This window comes from Melanotaenia boesemani, chromosome 17 (genome assembly GCF_017639745.1).
Source record: "Melanotaenia boesemani isolate fMelBoe1 chromosome 17, fMelBoe1.pri, whole genome shotgun sequence".
Classification (NCBI taxonomy): Eukaryota; Metazoa; Chordata; class Actinopteri; order Atheriniformes; family Melanotaeniidae; genus Melanotaenia; species Melanotaenia boesemani.
Window position 1 is genome coordinate 19,604,478 of NC_055698.1, and position 23,657 is coordinate 19,628,134.

The 23,657-nt window shown below is 37.5% G+C and overlaps 1 protein-coding gene across 3 annotated transcripts; it reads left to right on the forward strand.

Moving 5' to 3' along the window:
- On the forward strand, nt 1-14,642 carry zgc:63863 (uncharacterized protein LOC393372 homolog). Of its 3 annotated transcripts, none has more exons than XM_042012621.1 (10): nt 1-205; nt 1,495-1,549; nt 3,831-3,961; nt 4,110-4,190; nt 4,730-4,916; nt 5,024-5,125; nt 8,914-9,055; nt 9,718-9,902; nt 11,578-11,757; nt 14,117-14,642. In XM_042012621.1, the coding sequence occupies exons 1-10, from the start codon at nt 136-138 to the stop codon at nt 14,259-14,261; spliced, it is 1,278 nt and encodes a 425-aa protein (XP_041868555.1). In that variant the 5' UTR covers nt 1-135; the 3' UTR covers nt 14,262-14,642. The 3 variants fall into 3 exon arrangements, with proteins under 3 accessions (XP_041868555.1, XP_041868556.1, XP_041868557.1); XM_042012622.1 differs by having other exon boundaries at nt 11,648-11,757; XM_042012623.1 differs by lacking the exon at nt 11,578-11,757.
- Nucleotides 14,643-23,657: the final 9,015 nt, after the last annotated feature.

Sequence of the window (23,657 nt, forward strand, 5' to 3'; positions counted from 1 at the left end):
TCAGTCAACGACAGCGGTTCACTACAGCGATGTAGCAGACGTCGATATCAGTGCTTATACCTGCCAAAAGCTGATTTTCATTTTTTTTAATGGAATTGTACAATTGTCGCTTTTCTGACGTTTATTTTTAAGGGGATGAGGAAAAACAAGAAGAAGAAACAAAACGGAGGAGTTGGAGTCACTGGGAATGTATCTGTCACAAGAGGTAAATGAACCACGGGTAGCTAGGCTTTCAGAATGAGCACACAAAGCTTACTCTTTCATTAAAACTGTCCAATAAATGTACCCATATAAAATCTGGATGAACAGAAACTTTAACGCTCACAGACTGGAGCAAAATCTTATTTTACATAATAACATTACTGCAACCAGGCGACACTGATCTCGAATTGTTTGCAGTTTTCCAAGCCGGCGTCTCACCACCCACGGTCGCATCTCAGCAAACTTGAGCTCCAAATGCAGTTTGCGTGGCAGTCTGTCAGCCAATTTTCACCTGAAAACTTGGGACAGCTCAGAAAATTACCGTTCTCCACCAGACAGAAGAGACGGAAATAACTCCTTTATCAACTGGGCTGAACTTCTTTATTTTATTAGTCAACACTATTTAACTACTTAAGCAATTTAGCTACTCCAGATGTGGAATTTACATAAGTTTAAGACCAGCAAAGTATTTAATGTTAACACATTGTTTGCATTGATGATTAGTGACTTGAAAAAAAAACTTGGATAATTTATTTAGTAAAAATATGTTTAATTTTAAAATTTGTTAATACAACACACCTTCCTATTAAAACTAATGTCCTTTTCTCATAGAAGATTATTGTAGACAATGCTATTAGTTTACTGTAACAGGGTTATTAAGCCTATTATAGCTGCCACTGGGTGAAAGGCAGGGTACACCCTGGACAGGTTGTTCATGTATTAATGTGGCCAACACAGAGACAAATGAGACAAACTATAATGCACGTTCACACAGTCGCCCCTAAGGTAATTTAACACGACATACCTGTTATTGGAGGGTGACAGGAAGCCAGAGCACCAGGAGGAAATGCATGCACAGGGAGGACATACAGAAAGACCTTAGCCAAGATTTGAATCAGGAACTTTTTTGCTGTGAGGTGACCACCACACCACCATGCAGCCAAACTTAGAAATAAAATAACCATAACTGTATTTGCTGATTTCTTGCATTTATATGCAAGAAATGGGCATAACAATGACATTTCATGCTTTACAAAATGATCTGTCCCATCCCTAGAAACTTAATAAAGGGACCTCTCTTTTCCTGTTTCTTTCTTCTCTATCCTTCTTACCCCACATCCGTGTATCCATTTGCTCTTCTTCTACCCATTACATTTTGTCTTTTCTGTTTTCCTTCTGTGACACAATGTCCTCTCTCTACTTTCTTGCAACTATCAAACTACTTTTTAATCCATCCCTGCTGCTTTTTTCTTGCTCATCCTTTAATCTGGCCTTTTTTTCCCTTTTTTTCAGACCTGGACTGTGGGAGGAAACAGAAGCTGGCTGACATCCACCAGGCTTTGATCAGGTTTAAATTGTATTGCCAGATACAGTGCTTCATATTCTATGCTTCTTGCCAGACCAGCTTTATTACATATGGCTACTCCTTTTTTTACTCCTGGTGGCTTTTTGATAAGCCATATACACCCTTAGAAACTGACCCCAAATGTGTTACTTAACAGTGATAAAGTCAAAGTACTTGGCAGCTGTCTTAGAAATGTTGGGATCTGGATGGTGTGTTATACCCTGGGTTAAACTAATATGCACCTCATGAAGCAGCAGTCCAGACCAACATGTCAAACCCATAGTGGGCAAGCAAAAAAAACTAATTCATAAACCCTTAAAGTAGTGTTTCCCAAATTTTTCTGCAGGGTCCCTTTCTTTGACAACAGTAATGTCAAGCCTAGGGCATGGGAACAACTGGTAATCACTATTACTAATAGAGTGCAAAAATATGTTGTCTTACTCTGTGGAACCATTTGAACCACCCATTCAGCCCCTAGCTGAAATCATGCCAGGATATCTTGAGATTACCACTGAGTCAGTTACTGGCTAAAAACATAGATAACCCAGCTGTTCATCATATGTTGACAGTGTTGGTTCAAGACAGCAGTTCTACCTTCTCAAACCCACTAATGGCACAGGACAGGAATTTGGTGCTTCAGATATCTCTTTGTCAGGCATTACCTGTACTCCATACATGTTTTTCCAACAAACCTGACACTGATCTCTATAACAACTTGCATTCAACCTTCCAGGGGTTCACTGTCAGCATCCTATAGTAGAATGTTAGACAGATTTTTAACACAAACTCATTCATTTTTAGAAATCAACATGGGATAAAGATTACCTGATGACCAGTGGAACTCCATTAGTACTTAAATAGTCAAATACTCATTTTGTGCATGACGCTGCTTAACATAAAACAAAAGTAGTCAAAAAACCCATGTCTGAGACATCTGTAGCATATCCTTTATGTCAATCCACCTTATGTCAATATACCAGAACAAATGTTTGAAAGACATCTCTCTTTTCAAACATCTATTTATTAACTTCTTTAAGATCCTAACATGGCTAATTTAATATGGAGACCAGGATTTTCTTTACTGTTCTGAATTTGAAGGACATTTTTCACTTAGCATTGAATAGAAACAAAATCTAAATGATAATATAAAACAACGATTCTACCCTCATCCACATGCTTTGATTTTCTCTTGCCTCCAAGTGCTCTGTAAAGATGTGTTTTAGGACCGTTTAAACATTCAGTGCGGAAACCTGAACCCATATTGCCCTAAAGCTTTGTTTGTCATTGCAGGGATGACCCTCATGACAACAGCTAAGCACCATATGATCAACTTTCCTTAGCTGCTTTCCAGAGAAGAGCTACAGTAAACTAATCAAAGATCTTGCCACATGGGGTTCTGTCTAAAAGTGGAGGTGAAATGCCTCGTAGTCAGTGGTTCGGAGAAAATTTTCTATGTGGACCATTGTTGGTTTATTTTGTTATATCCAAACAGGTACACAGGATGTCTGGATCTAGTGGCCTTTCATGTTGGAAAAGAAACCCTTTATAGTAATACACCACTGACCTGTGAGGAAATGTGTCCTCTTTTAACATTTTAACAATGAGTGAAAATTTATATTTTATATATAAAGTCCTAGTCCTTAATAGATTTACTACAGATCATATTCCTTTGAAATCCTGATAAGTTTAGAATATTTTTAATTTAACTAAAGTGTCTTCATTAACACTACTGCTATACACCTCGCAGTGTGTAACACCAAGTAGGAATCACTTTAACTCTGTTCATCCTATCCGCTGTTCCATAATTAGATGGTATTCATTTATCCTCCGACTGTGACCTTCATTAGTCCATGCTGAATGAATTTCACACCTGGAGATTTACTCACAAATGCTCAGAAGAGATCTTGACAAGGATCACAGGAGGGTGGAACTGTATAAGTAAAGGCACGGAAAAGTTATTCACAACAAAAAAAGATTTTCTTTGTATAGTCAGCTAATTCCTTTTTGATGCGTATCACACTGGCAATATATATTGTTTATTTGCTTGATAGATACAAACTAAATAAAGTGATCCACAGATAAATTTATTTTGATTATCTATGGAGTCGGATTGTTCTTTAAAATTATGCTAAGAAGTTGCACGTGTATGCTGTACTATGTTAGCTATGGTAAATTAATTATTTAAATAATAAAATCACTATTAGCAGTTTTTTTTATGAGGGTGCGAACTAACTGAAACACTATAATTGTGATCATTATACAATTTTAATTTTTGAATTATTAGAGATCCAGTGGACATTGAGACCCTGAGGAGAGCTGCAGCCACCAAAGGAGGTCTGCTGACTGATGAACTGAGGAGAAAAGTGTGGCCCAAATTACTAAATATAAACGTGTATAATCTACCACACAAACCCGGTGAGTATACCTTAATAAAGAGTCTGGTAAATGTGGCAGCTTATAAAAAACCATTTAATTTTCATCAGCCACAATATAATGCTGTGTGTTCCCAGTATAAGCAGTTCTAATAATGGTGATAGTAGCAGCATTTCCTTTTCTGCTGCAGGTCGAGATGTGAGAAAGAACCACAAGGACTACAACCAAGTAGTCTTGGATGTCAGGAGGTCCATGAAACGGTTCCCTAAAGGTGCCATTATCAGTGTTCACCTTTGTACTTATAGCAGTATGGAGAATTATCTGATCTGAGTTGGATCAGTAGATAAAGTAGCTGAGATAAAGCTTCATTAGGGAAGATTTATGTCACAAGACACCTGTGTTAAGCTTTTTTTTTTTTTTTTTAAATCAACCCCTAGTTTACTTTGGTTATGACTTTAACTTTTCCATCCATGAAGTTTTAGGAAAGCCTACTTATAAAACTTTGGCGATTAAAGAGAAGCTGCAGTTACATAACAATTTCTCTCTTTTGAAAGGTGCAAGAACGTTCATGATAGTGATTATCACATAAATTATATATGCTTACAAACATTGTTCATTTTCAGTCATACCCTGGTAATTTTAAATGCACATTTCCTTTAATAACAGGATTTTAAGGTCCAAATAAACACTTGATATAAAGATTACAAACCAAATTAAAAAACACTTGTACTTCATTGAAGCTAAAATGCAGTTATTTCTCAGGTCGCAGTTTACATGTTATGAATGTTCAGTTCCTGTGCTATGTCTAAGGCATGCCGGCATCAGAGAGAGCAGTGCTTCAGGAGCAGCTGATTGACATCATACTGCAGGTGTTAAAACGCAACCCTCAGCTCCACTACTACCAAGGTTACCATGATGTGGCTGTCACATTGCTGTTGGTGGTTGGGGAGCGGATGGCCATGGCCATGCTGGACACACTGTCCAATTATCACCTCAGGTTGTATGTTTTTCCTGCTGAACCAAAGAATTTTATGACTGAATGTTCAGTCAGCTGAAATAAACATAGTTCATTTATTTAACATCTCTCTGTTTACTCTGTTGTAGGGATTTCATGGACCCTACCATGGACAGCACCAAGCATATTCTGAACTATCTCATGCCTATACTGGAACAAGTTGATGTGGCGCTACATGACTTTATGATCAGGTACAAACTCAGCCGTTGAGTGGACTTTGAAGCCACTAGAGGGCACTACAGTCCAAACTTATACTCGATAGCCTCAAAGTCAAGAGAAAAGGCTGAGTATTATGTTCAATTAAAATCTGACTGAAAATGCATCAGTAGTGTTCTCATTGGAGAGCTGCCGTATCCGATGGTCTAACAGCTGTTTTAGAGGCCCGTCTGTCCCACTAGGTCTGCTAATCATTTATTAAATGTTTGATGCCCTGTAGTGGAATTAATTTAGAAAAAAAAATATTGAAAAAAACAAAAAGTTATTGTTAAGATAGAGCCAGCAACAACAATGTATGTTGTCAAGAGTTGGTGTGGGAATATTTGCAAGTCAGTGAATTATCCTTTGGAGTATTTTGATGTGTCTGTGTGTGTCTACAGTACTTTTGCACCTGTTACCTCAAAATACACACACATAAACAAAAAGAGTAATAGAAATGAGACATTGCGCTTGGTGAAAAACAGCAGGATAAATAACTTTTCTGCTTTTTGTGTGCATTGTCTGTCTTCTTATCTGTGCATCTTTTACTCTCTCCTTTTTCCCTTTCTTTTTACATTATCTTTTCCTCTTGCACTTCATCTCATTCATCCCTCTCTCCCCACTGCTGATGCTCTTTGTGTGTTCATTTCACTCTTCCCTTGTTAATCACCCCCACTGACTCTAGTTCAGCTATGTCCTTCCAGCACCAGCACCTTCTTTCTCTATGCAAAATTTATCAGCAACTTTCAGTTTCTGATTTAAATTAAACACACGTAATTAGGATTGCAGTGATCTTTAATGTTTGATAATTAACCATCAAACATTTAAGTTAAAATCTAACAATTTTTCTTTCCCTTTTCCTTTTTATGTCATACTAAACCTGCTGCTGCTTTCTTTCTAAGGTTGATTAGGAGGGTGGGGAATCTCCTGATGGGATTTTAGATAAATGCTGCGAACTGCCACATTTTTGCTGCAGATCTGACAGAATTTGTCTCTTCTTTTGCATTTTGGTTAAATCCAAAATGTGCCTGACCTTGCATGAAATTGCATGTAATGCTAATAAATGCTCATCAAAATGTTTCAAGATTTAAGATGTCTTAGGGCCTTATTTACTAAGATCACTGATAAAGAGCTCAAAACTGTCTGCATACGCAAATAGATTTTACGTGTTTTTTTTATGATTTGTGGATGATAAACTAAGAATGGTTGGTGCAATTGTTAACAGGCGCAAACAACAGTATTCAATTGAGGATTTAGCATGTGTTGTGTGGTGTTGCCATGGAGAGTTTAGAAGCAGAGCAGGAAGGTCTGCAAAATGAAATTTGACCTGATGGAGATATAGATATTACTGGATGAGGAAAATAAAAATATTGCTGAGCTCCAGCAAAGAAATCTAAATGTCACCAGAATGACTTCAATATGGAAGAGTATTTGCTAAACATTAAAAGCAGTTGGCAAAACTACAAGAACAACAGATGAGGTTACGAGGAGACGAGAAGATATAAGACGAAGTTCCAAAACAAACTGCTTATAATAAAACCTCGGCAAATAAGACAGGGGAGGGCCGGCACAGGAGACACCTCTGACCAAATTAGTGCACCTCACTTACTGTGAGAAGCATGACTGGAACACAGAGTACGAGATGCTAGAGCTGAGTGTAGAGCAAGGTATGTGACAAAGCCATAGTTTTGAAAGACAAAATAAAACTTTCGGGCCAACACATATTGATCAAATGAATTTGACTGTGGCACTTTTCTTTATGCATGAGGTGCACGCTCATGGGGGCGCATTGCAGCGCACACTCGGCAGCTGGTCACCACTGTGTCTGGGCTGACGCCAGTCCATTAATGCCCTTAAAAGAGTGATCGACTATGGGCTGCATGTGGTGGTGAGGGTTCACAATGCCAGCAGACCCAGAGCACAGCAGCAACAGCCTGCGTAGCATGGCATTCAACACTAACACAGCCATACGTTTCAATAATCTTTGCCTCTGCCATGCCAAAAATATTTACATAAGCGGCAAAGATGCACTCTCCATCGTCTTTCATGGTGTCTATGCCCCCTCTTCGCAACAATAGCTGCAGCCATTTGTGTGTAAAGTTGTAAAGGTTTGCACCTGCCTTTCAAACGTGCTAAATATAGATTCAAACACAGCCAGTGCAATCAGTTTTTATGTTGGGTAATTCACATTGCATGTGGTACGTTGATCAAGGCCGGAGTCAGCTCAAACCACCACCACCACCACCAGGTAATGTTTTTTTAAATAACAGTGTTGGTCTTACAGACAAATAAAATGAGAGTGCAAGATGTTCATATCAAAACAAAGAAAACAGTTTTTTGGCAATTATCTTGATTTGATTCTATAAAAGTTTGTTAGTAAAATCATAAAACCCCTCTCTGTTTTCAAACTGAACTGTAATAAACAATCAACATGGACATAATTCAGTTATTTGTTTTCATATCTAGCTCATAAAGGGCTGTTTTGTTCAGTTTTCAGCTGAAATGCATCATTGAGCTGGTCCCAGTGCCGACACATGACTTGATAACTGTAGAATATGGATCACTTGAGAACATTGTGTATAAAAGATTGATATACATGGTTTGGTTTGTGGATTACCATTTTGAAGCCTTAAGCATTTTGGGTTAAACCCATGTAGTAGGAACCTGTCAGTCACAAGGTAGCACTCATAGACTGTAAATTGGAGAAAAAAAAACAGATGTAGCCAGTGGTTGTAAGGTAGAGGAGGCCACCAAGAAAGTGTGTGTTGCCACTAGGTTCCCATTATAATATCATCAACTTGCCTCTTGTAATACTAAATAAATAACTTTTTCCAAAGTCATTATAATGACATAAACTAGTTAGACTCCTTATTGTTATTGTGGTCCTTTTGAATACAGCTTTATAGTTAAATTGGTATGACAACTCGAAGGGCATGATCTTGTCAGGTTTCATGTGTCAGTGTACAGCTCCTCTATTCTGGCTAAACAACAGGTGACATAAATGGTTCTATTTTTATCTAAATGGGTCTATAATTCACAAAATAATGATAATTTTATAACGAATAAGACTTAAAACTGGTGACAACTTGTAGGAAAATTCTACTGGTCCAGCAATGAGAAACACGTTCTGCAGATTTATAGGAAGAATACAGACTTGAGGCAGTTCTGCACTGGCTTCATTTTTATTTATCTATTTCTGTATTTTTTGTTTAGAGCCACAGGTTACATTTATACTTGATAACAAGCAGTGGCATATAAAGAGAATATTATATAAGAAATGATTAATACTGCAAAAGTATTTTTTGCAAAATATTGCAAAAATACTACAAAAGACATCAGTATCTGTTGAATGTTGCCTTATTCCTTTCTCTGATATTTGATGAGCTTCCTAGCTAAAATTTTCAAAACAAATACAAAAAAAAAAAGAAAACCCACAAAAGTAATCTTGTAGTATTTGGTGTATGGTGTATACTTTTTTATAGACATATATATATAAATTTCTATCAAACAGACTATTGATCACACTTTTTTGGGTTAGTTTGCTGTTTGTTTTACATTTCAAAATGTTCTTTTTTTCAGTCAACTGTTGTTTTTCATTATTTTTTTTACATTAAACTTTTTAGCTTTGCTATGTGGCTGAAGTCAGAGTAACATTAAATTGGATGCCAGGATGAATATTTATTTATTTTCAGAACAGACTACGAGTGCATCTAACTTTACTTTGGCTGCAGTATGAATGGATTGCTGGTGTTAACATCTCTTTGTGTTTGTCTTTTCTTTTTAGAGCGGAGGTTGGAACCATCTTTGCACTTTCTTGGCTCATCACCTGGTACGGCCATGTCCTGTCAGAGTTCAAATACACCCTGAGACTGTACGACTTCTTCCTGGCGTCACACCCACTGATGCCCATCTACCTCGCTGCTACGGTAGGAGAATGTTAACATGAAGAGAACTAGTGGGATTGTTTTTTTTTAAGTAATCCAGGACGCCATTTTACCACACATACACAAACTTTGATACTCACAGTGGGGCAGAATACTCTGAAGTCTCTAAGCTATGTAATTAGACTCCTCTTAATAAACCGATGAGAAAGAGGAAAGGAGAAAAAGGAAAGCCAACAGGTATAAGGAATCTTGTAATATTTAGACCTAGACTTGCTGTATTCTTATTCTAAATATTAATGTGAGTGTTTGTGGAGATAATTTGGTTGTGTACTCTGTTCTTCAGGGGTCTATTTATGTTTGAGGAAGCCTTTTTAACTGAGGAGTTTGTGCATGTTTATTAGTGGGTACAACTAAGCTAATTTTCCTTGTTTGTGGTTGCAGACCTTTTAGTGTGTGTGTGTAAGGGCTGAGCAGAGGGAGGGCTCTGTTTGAAGTGCGTGAAACAACAAAGCAAAATGTAGTTCATGTTTCCTTCAAGGCTGAGTTCAGCGCACAGCATGGGGTTTTACTCTTCATCTGCAACTTTCACTGTTGCGCTCTTGTTGTGCCACTTTTGCAGCACTAAAAAATCAGCTGATCCTCGACGTGTAGCAACCGATTCATCCATATTTAAAGTTTAAAACCCTTCCTCTTCTCCTCCTCAGATTGTGTTGCACAGGGAGAAGGAGGTGAAGCAAACAGAGTGTGACATGGCCATGGTGCACCACCTCCTCTCACGCATACCTGAGGATCTCCCATATGAACTTCTGATTGGCCAGGCCCAGGATCTGTTTGATCAGTATCCTCCATCATTACTGGCCAAGCAGGCAGCACTGCAATCTCGAAAGAGGTGAGGAGACATTTGAAATTAAAATGATTTGAACTGGAGTAAACCAAAGAAAAACCTTCTAGAAATTGTAGATAAAAAAAAAAAATTGATAGAGGAATATGTACTGATTTCTTCTCTGCTATAACAGCATTTTTTATATCTGGGGAAAAATATACTCTGGTCCAGGATTTCTGCTGCTATCTGACTTGCAGCAGGTATCAAGGTCAGAATGTTTATTCCAAACATGATGGTCCGCAGGGCACACTGTGTGGGCAATAGTTTTTACACCCAGTTGTAACACAGCTAGCCTCAACATAAGCATGTTCCAGTCCTCCAGTGGCTAGCTGTGAAATCTCTGTGAAGTAGGTTTTAATATTTTATTTTAAAAGCACAAACATAAGCACTGTTTTGTATTTAGAAAATCACATTTTTTAAATCTGACTGTACAAAAATCCACTCTTTGTTGGGCAGCTACCCCTAATCCTCATGTAGACCGTTGTCATCCTCCAACAACTCACCGTACAAATAAGAGCAAGAGATTTCCTTGTTAGACTTTGGTGAAGATCCTTGCTATAATTTCACATATAATCTTAAACCGTTAAAAAAATAGTACATTGCAAAGCATAATTACCCAGTGTCATTACATTGCAGCTTTTTACCTGTTGCTGGACATGGTGTTCTTGCTCAATATGAAGTCGATTGCAAAGATTTTTGTGTCCGCAACCAAGTCCATGGAAAAATATTAGATTGAGAAATACTGGAATTTAGCTTTAATAAATGCTGCAAAGAGGTGTGCTATTTGCCAGGCTGCAGGTTTAAAAATGTGTTTGAGCTCAAGTTTCTTTTTTATCATAACATATTTTAAAGAAAGTTAATAAGGTTTCATATACAATCTTGTTTTTGTAAAACATCTTTTACTTCATACCTTTATTTTTCACTGTCACATGAGATTTCTAGTGCAAGTCTGCAACACAAAAGCTCAGATTATATGAGCCTATCATCACCAATGGAAGCTTTTCTTTCCACAAGTTGAAGTTTTGTTAATTTAATTCCAACAAGAATCCAAGAAATTAAAAATTGTAATTGTACAAATAGAGAGATTGCAAAACTCTTCATCTGAGAGTCCAGATATTATGGACATGAAACATTTTTGCTCAAAAAATGATGAATCAAAATTATGCTATAATGTTTTTTTCAACACATCACTTAAACATGACTCTAGGTTTAGTTTACCACAAAAACTGACTGTATGTAAAATTATGTAACTTCCTGCAATAACCAAAAGGAGGTGCTCTAAAATCACTTCCTGATTCCATCATCAAAAGTGCTTTGAATACACACAAGTGAATGGTGCTCATTTGGTGCTTGTGTTCCCATTTCCCCCATCTTTTATTGATCTTAGAAACATAAGAATACACCATCACAGAGTTAACAGCTATCAGTCTCTTTCTGCCAGACTGGGACCTTCAGTGTAGCTTACAGTCATTGTTTACAGCAGGAAGTGACACAAGGCCTTGACTGACACACTGAAAGATACTAATGTCCCACACATACAGTAGCTTCGTATACAGAAGAACTACTGAGTTAGCAGTTCTCTCAAATTACCTCCCATTCTCTTCCTCACCTGTCTTTATCCATCACTTTCTCCATCAGTCCATTTTCTCACGTCTCTCCACATGTTTGTGCTTTACCTTAGACCTAACAGTTCTTCATCACTGGCTTGCACTCCTTTCCCATCCCTCTCTCCCTCTGCTATCTCCCGTCAGCCTGTCGATCAGCACTTTCCAGGCATTTCAGCTCTCCACCCTCCACCAGAGGCCAGACTCTGTTCTCCAACGCATCACCAGGGCCCAGGGCTCCACCACCTCCAGACATGGTAAAAATAGTTTCTGTAATCTTATTACTCACTCTGAAGGTTGACTCCATAGATGCAGAGTGCAGACACACTTGTAGTTGAGTGAAATAAGTGTGTTTTTGTTGCATACTCTTTTAAAGGTGACACAAAATGTACACTGACTGTAAATTCCCAACTAAAAGCATTCAGCTCCCTCTCCTCCTTCCTTGCATTTTTGGTGCTCAACATGGAGGCATAATTCTTCAAAACAAGACAACAGTAAACACTGCCCCCTTTAGCCCAATCTATAACGAGTAAACACATGTTGTAGCACCCCCGTCAGACTAATCAAGTTGAAATTTAAATATGCCAGAACAGAACAAAGCGGTGCATTATTCCCGTAGGCTTTGTGAAGATCCGAACAGCAGCATTCAACATATTGTCTGTAATGTCAATGCAATCAGAAATAAAATGTGGCATTCCCTTTTGGCCAAACAGTGTAATAGTAAAAGTAATGAATATAATTCCCTGTAGTTTCATCAAAATGCAATTAGGAGAAGATAAAGAGCATATTGGGCACATAGAAAACTGATTTATGGAACCTCCTGATTTCACCGAGGCAAACAGTGAGCTGCCAAAGCCCGACAAAGATTTCGTTCCATCAAATCCATTCCTGAAAGAAATTATCTCATTGCAGTAATATCGAAGAGTTCAGCATGATGTCTAAGTTCTCTATGTTGTCACTGGGTGTGTTTTATAAGATGCATGATCTCAGTAAATTATCATAATTTGCTATCCATCCTGTGGTTCAAATGTCTAGTTTTAGTATTAAAATCATTTGTCATAAGGGGAGATATGAGGGCAACATTTAAAACATTTTAGGCCAATTCAATAAAATACCTTCTTAAAAAATAGTGTAAAATAACCATCTGGATAAGTGTTTTCATTAGCACATATTTAAACGAATAAATCCCCATTTGCACGTTAATCCTTCAAATTTAACTTCAGATTATGAGGGCCAATATTAGCTTTAATAAGTTTAAGAAGAATAAGAAGTTTTTTTTTTTTTTTTGTTACACAGCATCTTGTTGAATAACTGGTAAAAAAATTATTATTCAGAGACATCCTTTGTAAAAAGGGGATTGATAAATAATTCCTCTATGGCAGCCATGACGCTTCTCTTATGTATTTCTTAGTATATTGCATGAAAAAAAAAGAGGAAATTCCAATTAAGGGATGAAAGTTTTAAGAGATTGTTTGAACTGAGGCAGAATAACCAGGTTAAACTTAAACTTTCACCTGCGAGTGGTGTTGAAAAGCACACTTTCAAAGTGTTTTGTTGAACAGTTGAAAGTCTTGCTTTTGTTTGCTTGCACTGCCAACACATAGACAAATCCCTCATCTTTCATTTAATGTCTGTCAGGTTATTTTCCTAAAATAACATTATTTTCCCATTTTGACACCACATGTACAAGTATAAGAAAACAATGTCCTTTTTCATGCACTGATATTAAGCACAGGTATTAACTTAATAAACCAAAACTTAGGATTTAAGAATTCCATACAAGATTTACACCTAAACGCTAAACTAACAATCTTTCAGCCCCCTCTGGTAAACGTCCTTGAAGGTTGCAACAGTAATTTATTCCTGAAAGTGTTTTTAAGTTCATTTGCTTTCATGGTCGTTTTGAAGGCTGTTATTCATTTGTTTGCACTGAAGGATGAATCTAGCATTCATTCAACCCTCACTGTTATAAAAATAATGGTTTTAGCAAGTGGAAAAATGCTATATTGTTTCCCAAAAGTTGGGTAATTGGACTTTAAAATTTTTTTTCTTTTTCCAATTTTTTTTTGTTGTCGGTAAATTTCAATATTTTATGTTATACTGAGGTTTCAGTATTTTCATTTTATTATAGCAGTAGTTTAAAATAATATCCCTTTCAAACCTTTTTAGAACAAAAAAAACTAATTTCATTAACTGCACACACTGCAGTTTCCCAAAGGAAAGGCTGAATCAACACCTCTCCAAAACACATAACTATAGGCCCACTGAGATGTTGATATTATTGTATATTGATATTTGATAGCAATCACTTACAGAATTGTAACAAACCTAATCAAAGATGATAGTCTAGTTTTTTTTTTTTTTTTTTCTGCACAAAGGTAACGAGTTTGCATGTGGTACTTTATAGTTATTGGATTGTAATTTGTTCTCCTCTTCTCATATTCCTTCTTTTACCATTCCTTAGTCCCACTGTTGTTTTTAAGGTCCTCTATGAAATGCAGCATAATCCTCCTTTTGTTCAGCTTTATGCATAATGAACCCTCTTGAACCCTCCATGTTTGCTCCTTGCAGTTTGACCCCTTCCCCTTGTTTTATGCTCGTACCCTCTCCACACAGGCCAGGAAGCAGCCTTGCGCAGGGACCGTGGCCAGCTGTGGGGGAAGGGGAACAGGATGGTGAAAATGGCAGTGTGGGGGCTGTCCGCAACACTCGGGGCAGCCGTGTTCGCTGTGGCTCAGACTGCAATGGACTGGGGACCTGAGGTGTTACTTCAGCTGTTTTAGTGTGGTGGGAATACAGATTTTGTGACATTTGGAAACACGATGACAATCATATGCTGTCCTGATGAATCAGCAACATGCAACCAGGAAAAAATGCAAAGAAACTTGGAAGACTTAAAGATCGCAGAGATGGTGGAAATCAGAAGTTGTCTCAGTGCCAAACAGGTTGTTTCTACTTAACTATGATGAACATAAATTATTTACTAGTGAATCTCAGGATTTGTGTGCTTGAACGTGAGCCTGTATGTGGATTGATTATTGATTGAACCTTATGTGAGAAGTCCCAGGAGCCCAATTTGTTTTTGAAGAGCTGATCAAAATCAAAAAGTGGATAAAAACAGACCAAAGAGACACAGAATTACCCCAAAGAGATGCAAAGTGACCATAAAAGAAATGCCAAAAAACCCCAAAGTCATGTAATAAAATGATTCATCATAGTGACTTGCTCCTGTGCAGGATGGTTTTGTGCATGTCATCACCCAGAGGCCCGACCATGCAAGAGAAACACTAACACATCTCGCTATTTCAGGCTATTGCTCACGCGCTCCTTTTGTTTTACCATTTTCACACGTGTCTATTCCTTGTCAGGTGATTATTTAGCTGATAACTCGTTTTTAGCCTGTCACGCCTGTTTCGTGCTTTTCAGTTGACAGAGTTTCAGAGCGCTTGTTGAATCAGCAGCCATATCTAAAAGGCAAAAGTGCTCATAGCCAGCGTGATGACACATGAATACAAATTATTAAAGAGCAGTGTTTTCTGCTGAAAGCTTCTAGTTACAAGCAAAGGAGGACAGCAGGTGGAGAAACGTGAAGCAGTGGAAGGGAAGATTTAGCCTGTGAGCTTTATTAATTGCTTTACTCCAGGTGTAAGGTAGTTATACTGGAGTTTGAGACTTAAAGGGTGTTGATATTTCTTCTGTTGCGGTCACTGACTTGGCCTTGTCTGACCATTTTTGTATTTTGTTTGATTTACTGATCACTCAGAATGTTCAACCAACCTGCTTCTCCGTTAGGAAGAGGTACATTAATGAAAGAGCAAGTGCTAAGTTTGTGGAGGCCATAGCTATGTTACCAACAACCAGTGCAGAGTCAGTTGATAGACTCCTGGATCATTTCAATCTGAAAATCTTGAATGTAATGGATGCTGTTGCACCGATAAGAATCAAGAGCAACTTGAGCAAACAGAAAACACCATGGAGAAACACCACTGTGGTTACCAGCCTAAAAAGAGAATGCAGAAAAACTGAGCGGAAATGGCGGAAAAATAAACTTCAAATTTACTATGAGCTGTACAAACAAAGCCTGCGTAACTATAACAATGAGTTGTGCAAGGCCAGAGAGCTGCATTTATCTGAAATGATTAACAGGAATGTCAACAATTCTCGCACTCTGTTTGCTATGATTGAAAAACTTACAAATCCTCCTAAACAGATAAGCCCAGAGCTCCTTTCCACTGAGAAATGCAACCAATTTGCAAACTTTTTTAGCCAAAAAATTAAAACAATTAGGCAAAATATTAATTCCACACAGTCAAACAAGAAAATTAGTCTGTGCCTAAAACCCGGAAACAATTCTGCTGTCATGTCGCAATTTAAAATGGTGAATTTAAAAGTCCTACAAGAAACAGTTTGGCATTTGAAATCAACAACATGCACTCTGGACATGATACCATCCGACTTTTTAAAAACAGTTTTTACCTCAGTAGAAAGTGATCTCCTACTGATAGTTAACAGCTCACTGGCATCAGGCATTTTTCCCAAGTCACTAAAGATCGCTGCTATTAAGCCACTCCTAAAGAAAAGGACTCTAGACGCCTCTATAATGAACAACTATAGACCTGTCTCTAACCTCTCTTTTATTTCCAAGATTATTGAAAAAGTTGTATTTCACCAGCTTCATGACTTTTTAAATGAAAGTGGAAATCTTGATAAATTTCAGTCCGGCTTCCGACCTCATCACAGCACTGAAACAGCTCTGGTCAAAGTGTTAAATGACATTAGGTTGAATACCGATTCTGGTCAAGTATCAGTCCTGGTTCTGTTGGATCTCAGTGCTGCGTTTGATACTGTAGATCACAGAATCCTGTTGCACAGGCTGGAAAACTGGGTTGGACTTTCTGGAGCGGTCCTTAACTGGTTCAGGTCCTATTTAGAAGGCCGGAGTTATTTTGTTACGATCGGCAGCTATGAATCCGAGCGAGTGGCCATGACTTGTGGAGTCCCCCAGGGGTCAGTCCTTGGACCTCTTCTGTTCAACTTGTATATGCTCCCTTTGGGTAAAATATTACAAAACTACAGCATTAGTTATCAAAGTTATGCAGATGATACACAACTTTATGTGTCTCTGTCACCAGATGACTGCAGTCCAATAGACTTAATGTGTCAGTGTCTGGAGCAAATAAACACCTGGATGAGGGAGAATTTCCTACAATTAAATGAAGACAAAACTGAGATTATTCTGTTTGGTAGCAAAGAGAAGAGGGTCAGCATTGGCAAACACCTGGAGACTCGGGCTCTTAAAATTACCAACCAAGTTCGTAACCTGGGAGTGTTGATAGACTCAGATCTGACTTTCAGCAGCCATATCAAAGCTGTCACTAAGACAGCTTTTTACCAGCTCAGAAACATCAACAGAATTAAAAGTTTAGTCTCCCAGAAAGACCAAGAGAAACTCATCCATGCATTCATCTCCAGTAGACTGGATTACTGTAATGGTCTTTTAACAGGACTTCCTAAAAAGAGCATTAAACATCTGCAGCTCATCCAGAACGCTGCTGCTAGAGTTTTAACCAGAACTAAGAGATCTGAACACATCACACCAGTTTAAAAATCTTTACACTGGCTTCCAGTCAGTCACAGAATAGATTTTAAAACCCTTCTGATCATTTACAAATCCCAGAATGGTTTAGGCCCAGAATACATCTGTGATATGTTCAGAGAATATAAACCTAGCAGAGCTCTTAGATCCAAAGACTCTGGTCAACTAGTCCAGGCCAGAGTCCAGACTAAACATGGAGAAGCAGCATTTAGCTGTTATGCTGCAAACAAATGGAACAAACTGCCAGTGGAGATTAAACTTTCCCCAAATGTAGACATTTTTAAATCCAGGTTAAAAACTTTTCTTTTCTCATGCGCCTATGCATGAAATCTGCACGGTAACTTTTTTTTTTAACTTATCTTGCTTTTAATCATTTTAATGTAATTTATTATTTTATTGTGATTATGTGTTGATTATGTGTTGATGCCTTTTACTATTCTAAATATCTGTAATGTCTTTGTTTTATGTAAAGCACTTTGAATTGTCCTGTACATGAAATGTGCTATACAAATAAACTGCCTTGCCCTTGCCCTTAAAGAGAGTGATAACTGCTGCAAAACGCAATCATTACACACAGTTGGGAATTTAAACAGCAAAACCTTTACAGAGGCATTTTTGCAGGAGGTGCTGGAATATATTTTGTAGAGATTTTATTTTATTTATTTATTGTTTTCTGCAGCAGTTTTTCAACTGTTGTGGCTCACCATTGCTGAATGGATATAAGGAAGACACCAGTACTTGTACATTCTTAAAATATTTAAAAGGTTTGGGCCAGCATCCACCCTGAACTACATTCAAAAAGCTACAGCACATGGGCTCCTATACGACATTCTTCTTTTTAGCATTTTGCAGTTAAACATAATTTAAAGCTTTTTTTTTTTTAGCAGGAACTCTCATTGTTTTAACTCATGATTGATAAAATTATTATTAGTTTTTATGTAAGAGGGAAAACATTATCATCCCAAACAGCATCATACATGCTGTTATTATTGTTGGACCAAACATAATCACAGAGTTTCTTAACCTTAAAAGTGAATATTAATAATAGAAGCTCTTTCCACCTGAGGTACACCTAGCTGGAGAGGAAGTGGGGGTGTTCTCCAAACAGCAATGCATGCTCTTTGTATATACTTAAACTCTGAAATATTTATCGGCTTTCGCTTGCATGTAGCTAAGCTGCTGCTGCTGTTAACACAACTTCACTGGAGTCACAACACTCTCCCCACTCTCCACGCTCTGTCATCAGATATGAATGTGTTACATGTTTGCACAGCTCATTGGGCAGTCTGCCCTGTTGATTTCTGTTGCTTTGCAGCATGTGTAATCAACTGTGCACGGTCTGTTGTGTGCAAAATTACAGCAGTATAAAGACAAGCAGTTAAAGACACTTTTATAGCCTCAGGGTCTTATTTCTCTTACTAAACGTCCATTTTTGCTAGATAATTGGTCATTTGAATTGATAGTCAATAAATCAGTTGATGGTGACTCGCCAGTTGACCCATGTGCCGGTTAGAACTTCTGTAATGTGTTTGTCTGATGTTCTTTAATCCATTAAATATCTGTGTGTGTGTGTCTGTGAGATAGACGAACATCTTAACCTTTGCGAGAAGCCAGTGGCTTATATTCTTTAGACGTTTCGAGACATGTTCTGTAGTTTTAGTGCCTCATTATCTCATTATCAGCTATAAATAGTCCAGTTATTTATTTTAGGAACACAAACGTGTGATTGACTATTTATTTAAATCTTGAAAATTGAATAGTTGTTTGAATTGATATTAATATAAGAGCAGCATTTGGAAGTTTTTTTTTTTATACACACTGTAATATCGGCCCACCATCAGAATGATCTGATAAAGACATAAAATATCCAGTATTGAACAACCTGGGTTTCTAGTTTTGTTTGAGAATGTTACAAAAAATAAATATGCTTTACATGTAAGTTTGGGTAGTTTCAAAGTGTTGTCTTATGTCTGCATGTGCCTCCAGGCACAGTAAGTGTAAGCTTAAAAAAATTGAAGATATAAGCTCTGATGGCACAAGAAAGTTATTTAGAAAATTTTGGCTTATTGGACATCACTTAATCCAATATTGCATTTTTGCATATAAAATTCTGTAAATAGTCAGCTGTTAGAAATCAGGCTGGACATTAAAGCAGCAGTTTGATATTTCAGAAAAAACACATGAAGCTTTAAAATAAACATACTTGTGTGTTTAATCACATGAAAACAAAAGAATGTAGAAATGACCAATTATAAGGCAAGGCAGTTTATTTGTATAGCACATTTCATGTACAGGACAATTCAAAGTGCTTTACATAAAACAAAGACATTACAGATATTTAGAATAGTAAAAGGCATCAACACATAATCACAATAAAATAATAAATTACATTAAAATGATTAAAAGCAAGATAAGTTAAAAAAGTTACTGTGCAGATTTCATGCATAGACGCATGACAAAAGAAATGTTTTTAACCTGGATTTAAAAATGTCTACATTTGGTGAAAGTTTAATCTCCACTGGCAGTTTGTTCCATTTGTTTGCAGCATAACAGCTAAATGCTGCTTCTCCATGTTTAGTCTGGACTCTGGTCTGGACTAGTTGACCAGAGTCTTTGGATCTAAGAGCTCTGCTAGGTTTGTATTCTCTGAACATATCACAGATGTATTCTGGGCCTAAACCATTCTGGGATTTGTAAACAAGCAGAAGGGTTTTAAAATCTTTGTACCAATAAAAAGAGCAATTCGTGAGAGGTTGACTCTGTTACCATTGCTAGCTCTTTTAAAGTGATTGTATGTAATTGCACATTATTGATACTTTGAGAGATGGTTTATTGCTTAAAAAGACTATTTTTGTCATGTTTTCTGTTTATTAATTACAAGCTGTCAGACCTGAACATGCATAAACCCTTTGACCGATGCCTTTGATGCAACTGTGTTCTTGAATTTGTGCCATGTCAAAGAACACACACACACACACACACAGATTCAAGGAGAGAGTGGTGGTGTTGCCAGCTTCTAATGAGGATTTAATTCCTGCCCCTGGCTGTTGGCATGCTAAGACAATTTCTTCTCATCTTTTTTTTTATTTATTTTTTTTAATAAAAAGAAAAAAAAAATAACACTAAACTTCAGAGCACATGCTCTGCTCTCTGTCTGGTGCATGCATTAAAGTAACTGAAGTACATTACTTGACCTAAATAAAACTTTTCCTTTTTTTCCCATTAATGATAATAATTTTAATGATAAAAATATCCTGAATACCAGAAATGTTTCTCCAGTGGTTTCTGGACTGAGCTTCTAGAATTAAAAAACTGTTATTTATTACATTTATCACAATGAAAACACTAAAGAATGGAAGCCCCATCCTTTATCCCCAGTGCAATTTATTCACTTCACTGTAAAACATGGCTCAAATATTTTAAATATTTAATTTATTCATCTTTATGCCCTGCTCTCAATGTTTATTGTTTTATTGATCTCTCTTGACGCTACACTTGATATCTACAAATACTTAAGGGCTGTTCTGCGCTTAAAAGTAAAAAACTCAAAAGTAAAAAACTCAAACCAGACTGAATTTACAGTTGTGTCATCACAAGCCCGAAGTTGAGCTTTTAGTAAAAATGTGACTGCTCTGTTGTCCCCTCAGGTGTTAACATTTCCTTAAAGAGCCTGTGGCGTGGGTTTTCTCCTAATCTTTTATGACTCATCTGCAGTGTGCAAATAATATATTATCACCTTAAACATCACCCTTTACACACACACACAAAATACAGAAGGAACTATATTCACTCAGTAATATTAAACTTGCTTGTGAGTCCTGGCCACTATTACATCATTGTTCCTGGATTTCCTTTCTTGGTCAAATTTCTCAAGCAGTGCTCCCCAGCTAGAGTGTTATCCACATCGCAAACATTTTTAAAGTGCAATTTATTCACTCTGCATGCAAACTGACTCCTGACTATTCCCCACTGGGCAGATTGTATGCATGTATATGGATATTTAGGATGCACTGTGAGGACTGAAAGAAATCAGAAAGCCAGCTAAAGCCACAAGGAGATGCCAACCAAGAAATGACAGCAATGGTGATACCCTTCCCATGCTGAATGTACAGCGGCTAGCAGTTTTCTGCAAGAACGGGCCCCTCTCCACCATCCACCTGCACAGAGCAAGTGAGCGGCAGCAGCCATGGCATTCAGGTCACTTCCCAGCCTCCAGTGGTTGCTCACTAACCTGCCCCTGTCCAGGTAGATTGCAGTAGTTCTCCATGCCCTAGCTGTTAGCTGCCATTTCCCTGGACAGGGCTGAGCAAAGGAGAAGTGAAACAGTCTGAATGCTACCATCCACACACTCAGCTGAGATGGCCTCAGTGAACTTCTCCCCGTAGCATGTACTAACCCCTGACTTCATGCTGAGTGGTGATTTGAGCAGTGTGAAGACAGATACACTGGATGAAAATACCAGTATGTGGTCAGGTAAAAACCCCTTTCAAGGTTGGAAACAAACCGTATCCTGGATGAATATAGGCACACGTTCAGCTTTATCTGGGATTGAACACAGTGATTCTTGTCGCATGTCGGGAGCCATCCCCTGCTGTGATGGGAAGAATATGCACTCTTCAGATTAGAGCACTTTACAGTGATCATGTATTTTTTATCCCAGATACTGCTGTACACACGCCTGCATTCTACTGTAAATGGGGATATCACATGCTTGGATTAATCCATACCCATGTCTGTTAGCTATTATCAGGAATCGTGAACTTGATGTATGTCTCACCTGTTAGCCAAGACTCAGGGCAAACAAAAGCCACAGCGTCTGACCCATTACACATTTGAAGATCCTCTTCACCACAGGAGTTTAGCCAAACCCACTTGTTTATAGATATTTGTGCACATTTATGTTTTTTTACTGAGATACCTTACACACACATTCACATTTATTATTACACAATAATACCCCAATAAAATGCAAACATTGTTTTAGAGATAACCTAGACACTGATTACTGTTACACCCTTACACATTTGCACACTAATATTAACAGGTCTATAGATGAAAACTCTGTTGATACGGGATCATCCCCATGCAAACTATAATATAACTTTGTAAAGATGTGTTAGAAAAGCTGCACATCAATCTAAAACAAACAAATAAAACTAAAGCCATTCTGTCTTCCAAAGCAAAACACAGCGATGCTCAGATTACAACACACACTGAGTGTGTGCAACCTCCTATTCAGCTGGGAATGGGATTACTATTGCATACCACAGTTTTCTGCTTTATTGACGTTTATTAATCTCTTATTTATAATAGAAAAAAACTATTAAATTGAAGCGTAAGAGTATAACTGCTTAGTTTGTGCAGCTATGAATAAATATTAGAATAGTTTTTTTCATATTCCTCATCTGTCTGTACTTTACAGCTCTTATCTTTTTATATCCACTGTACAAACTGGCCTCTTTGGAGAATTTAGGTCAAAGACATGTTTTTGTGTGTGTTTAGAGGAGGACGGGGCTGCACATCTGTCCACCTGACCTCCAGGGACACATTCAGGGTTTGGGAACAGGAGAGCAAATCAAAGACATAAGGAGGGAGCAGAAAGGTGAAGGTTAAAGAGGAGTGAGGGATTAGAAGAGGGTAGAATTTATACAGTAGGAGAAGACATCTGTTGGAGTTGTTTGAGGTAACCGAAATAGAGTTGAGGTCTTCAAGAACCCTCATTTAAGTGTCGTCCCTTGAGGATGTCTAATGAGCTTAAAGTGGAGGTGAATGTTGGTTTGATCAGGGCTGAGAGAGTGCCACTGAGGAAGGGAAAGGTTTGAATTTATGCACACAGCTGCTTGGAGGTGTTACAACAGTAATTTCAACATTAAAGGATGACCAAGATCCCTAAATACAGTCTGAGATGAGCAACACTAAACAGAAGATTTTGACATCACATATAAGTGTTTATGCACTTTATTTTTGGACTTTAACTTGATTCACAAAGGAAGAGTGGAGCTTTGTAAGGTGTGTAGAAACCAATATCCATGTGCCAAGTGTGTGCATGCAGAAGAAAATGCTGCAGATCTGTGTGTGTGTGTGTTAAACATTGGACACACTAGGGACAACAGCTGCTTCAGGGGTCTGTCTGATTTTTTTTATTTATTTATTTTTTTAAACTCTTGTAATGCCCACACACACATCTGGTTTTATACAGCCAGTGTCACCAATAAAGGAGCTGCAGCACCCCCTCTTTCACTGAGCCAAAATAAAATTTGTTTTATTTGCATTCATTGGATTTAGTTTTGCAACAAAATTAGCTTAATGTTGTTTCACCAAAACGTTTTTTTTTTTTTTTTATCTTTAATTGATAGTTATTAGCTGACTTGGTAAATCTAAAAAATTAAATCAATTTAAATGAAAATCCATAGTTTTTATCTCAAAAAAACTTATTATAAGTAAAAATAATAATTAGAAAAAAATGTATAGTAGTAACCCCATTTTCTCTTGTTATACAAATATAAGGCACAACTAAAGAGCATTAATTGTAATACAAATCTGTTATCACACTTAATTAGA

Bases quoted from the DNA above. Each gene is read 5' to 3' on its own strand.
- zgc:63863 (XM_042012621.1), top strand. From the start codon at position 136: ATGAGGAAAAACAAGAAGAAGAAACAAAACGGAGGAGTTGGAGTCACT. The intron at 4,917-5,023 runs GTTGTATGTTTT...ACTCTGTTGTAG, and splicing joins CTGTCCAATTATCACCTCAG to GGATTTCATGGACCCTACCA. The intron at 9,056-9,717 runs GTAGGAGAATGT...TCTCCTCCTCAG, and splicing joins CCATCTACCTCGCTGCTACG to ATTGTGTTGCACAGGGAGAA.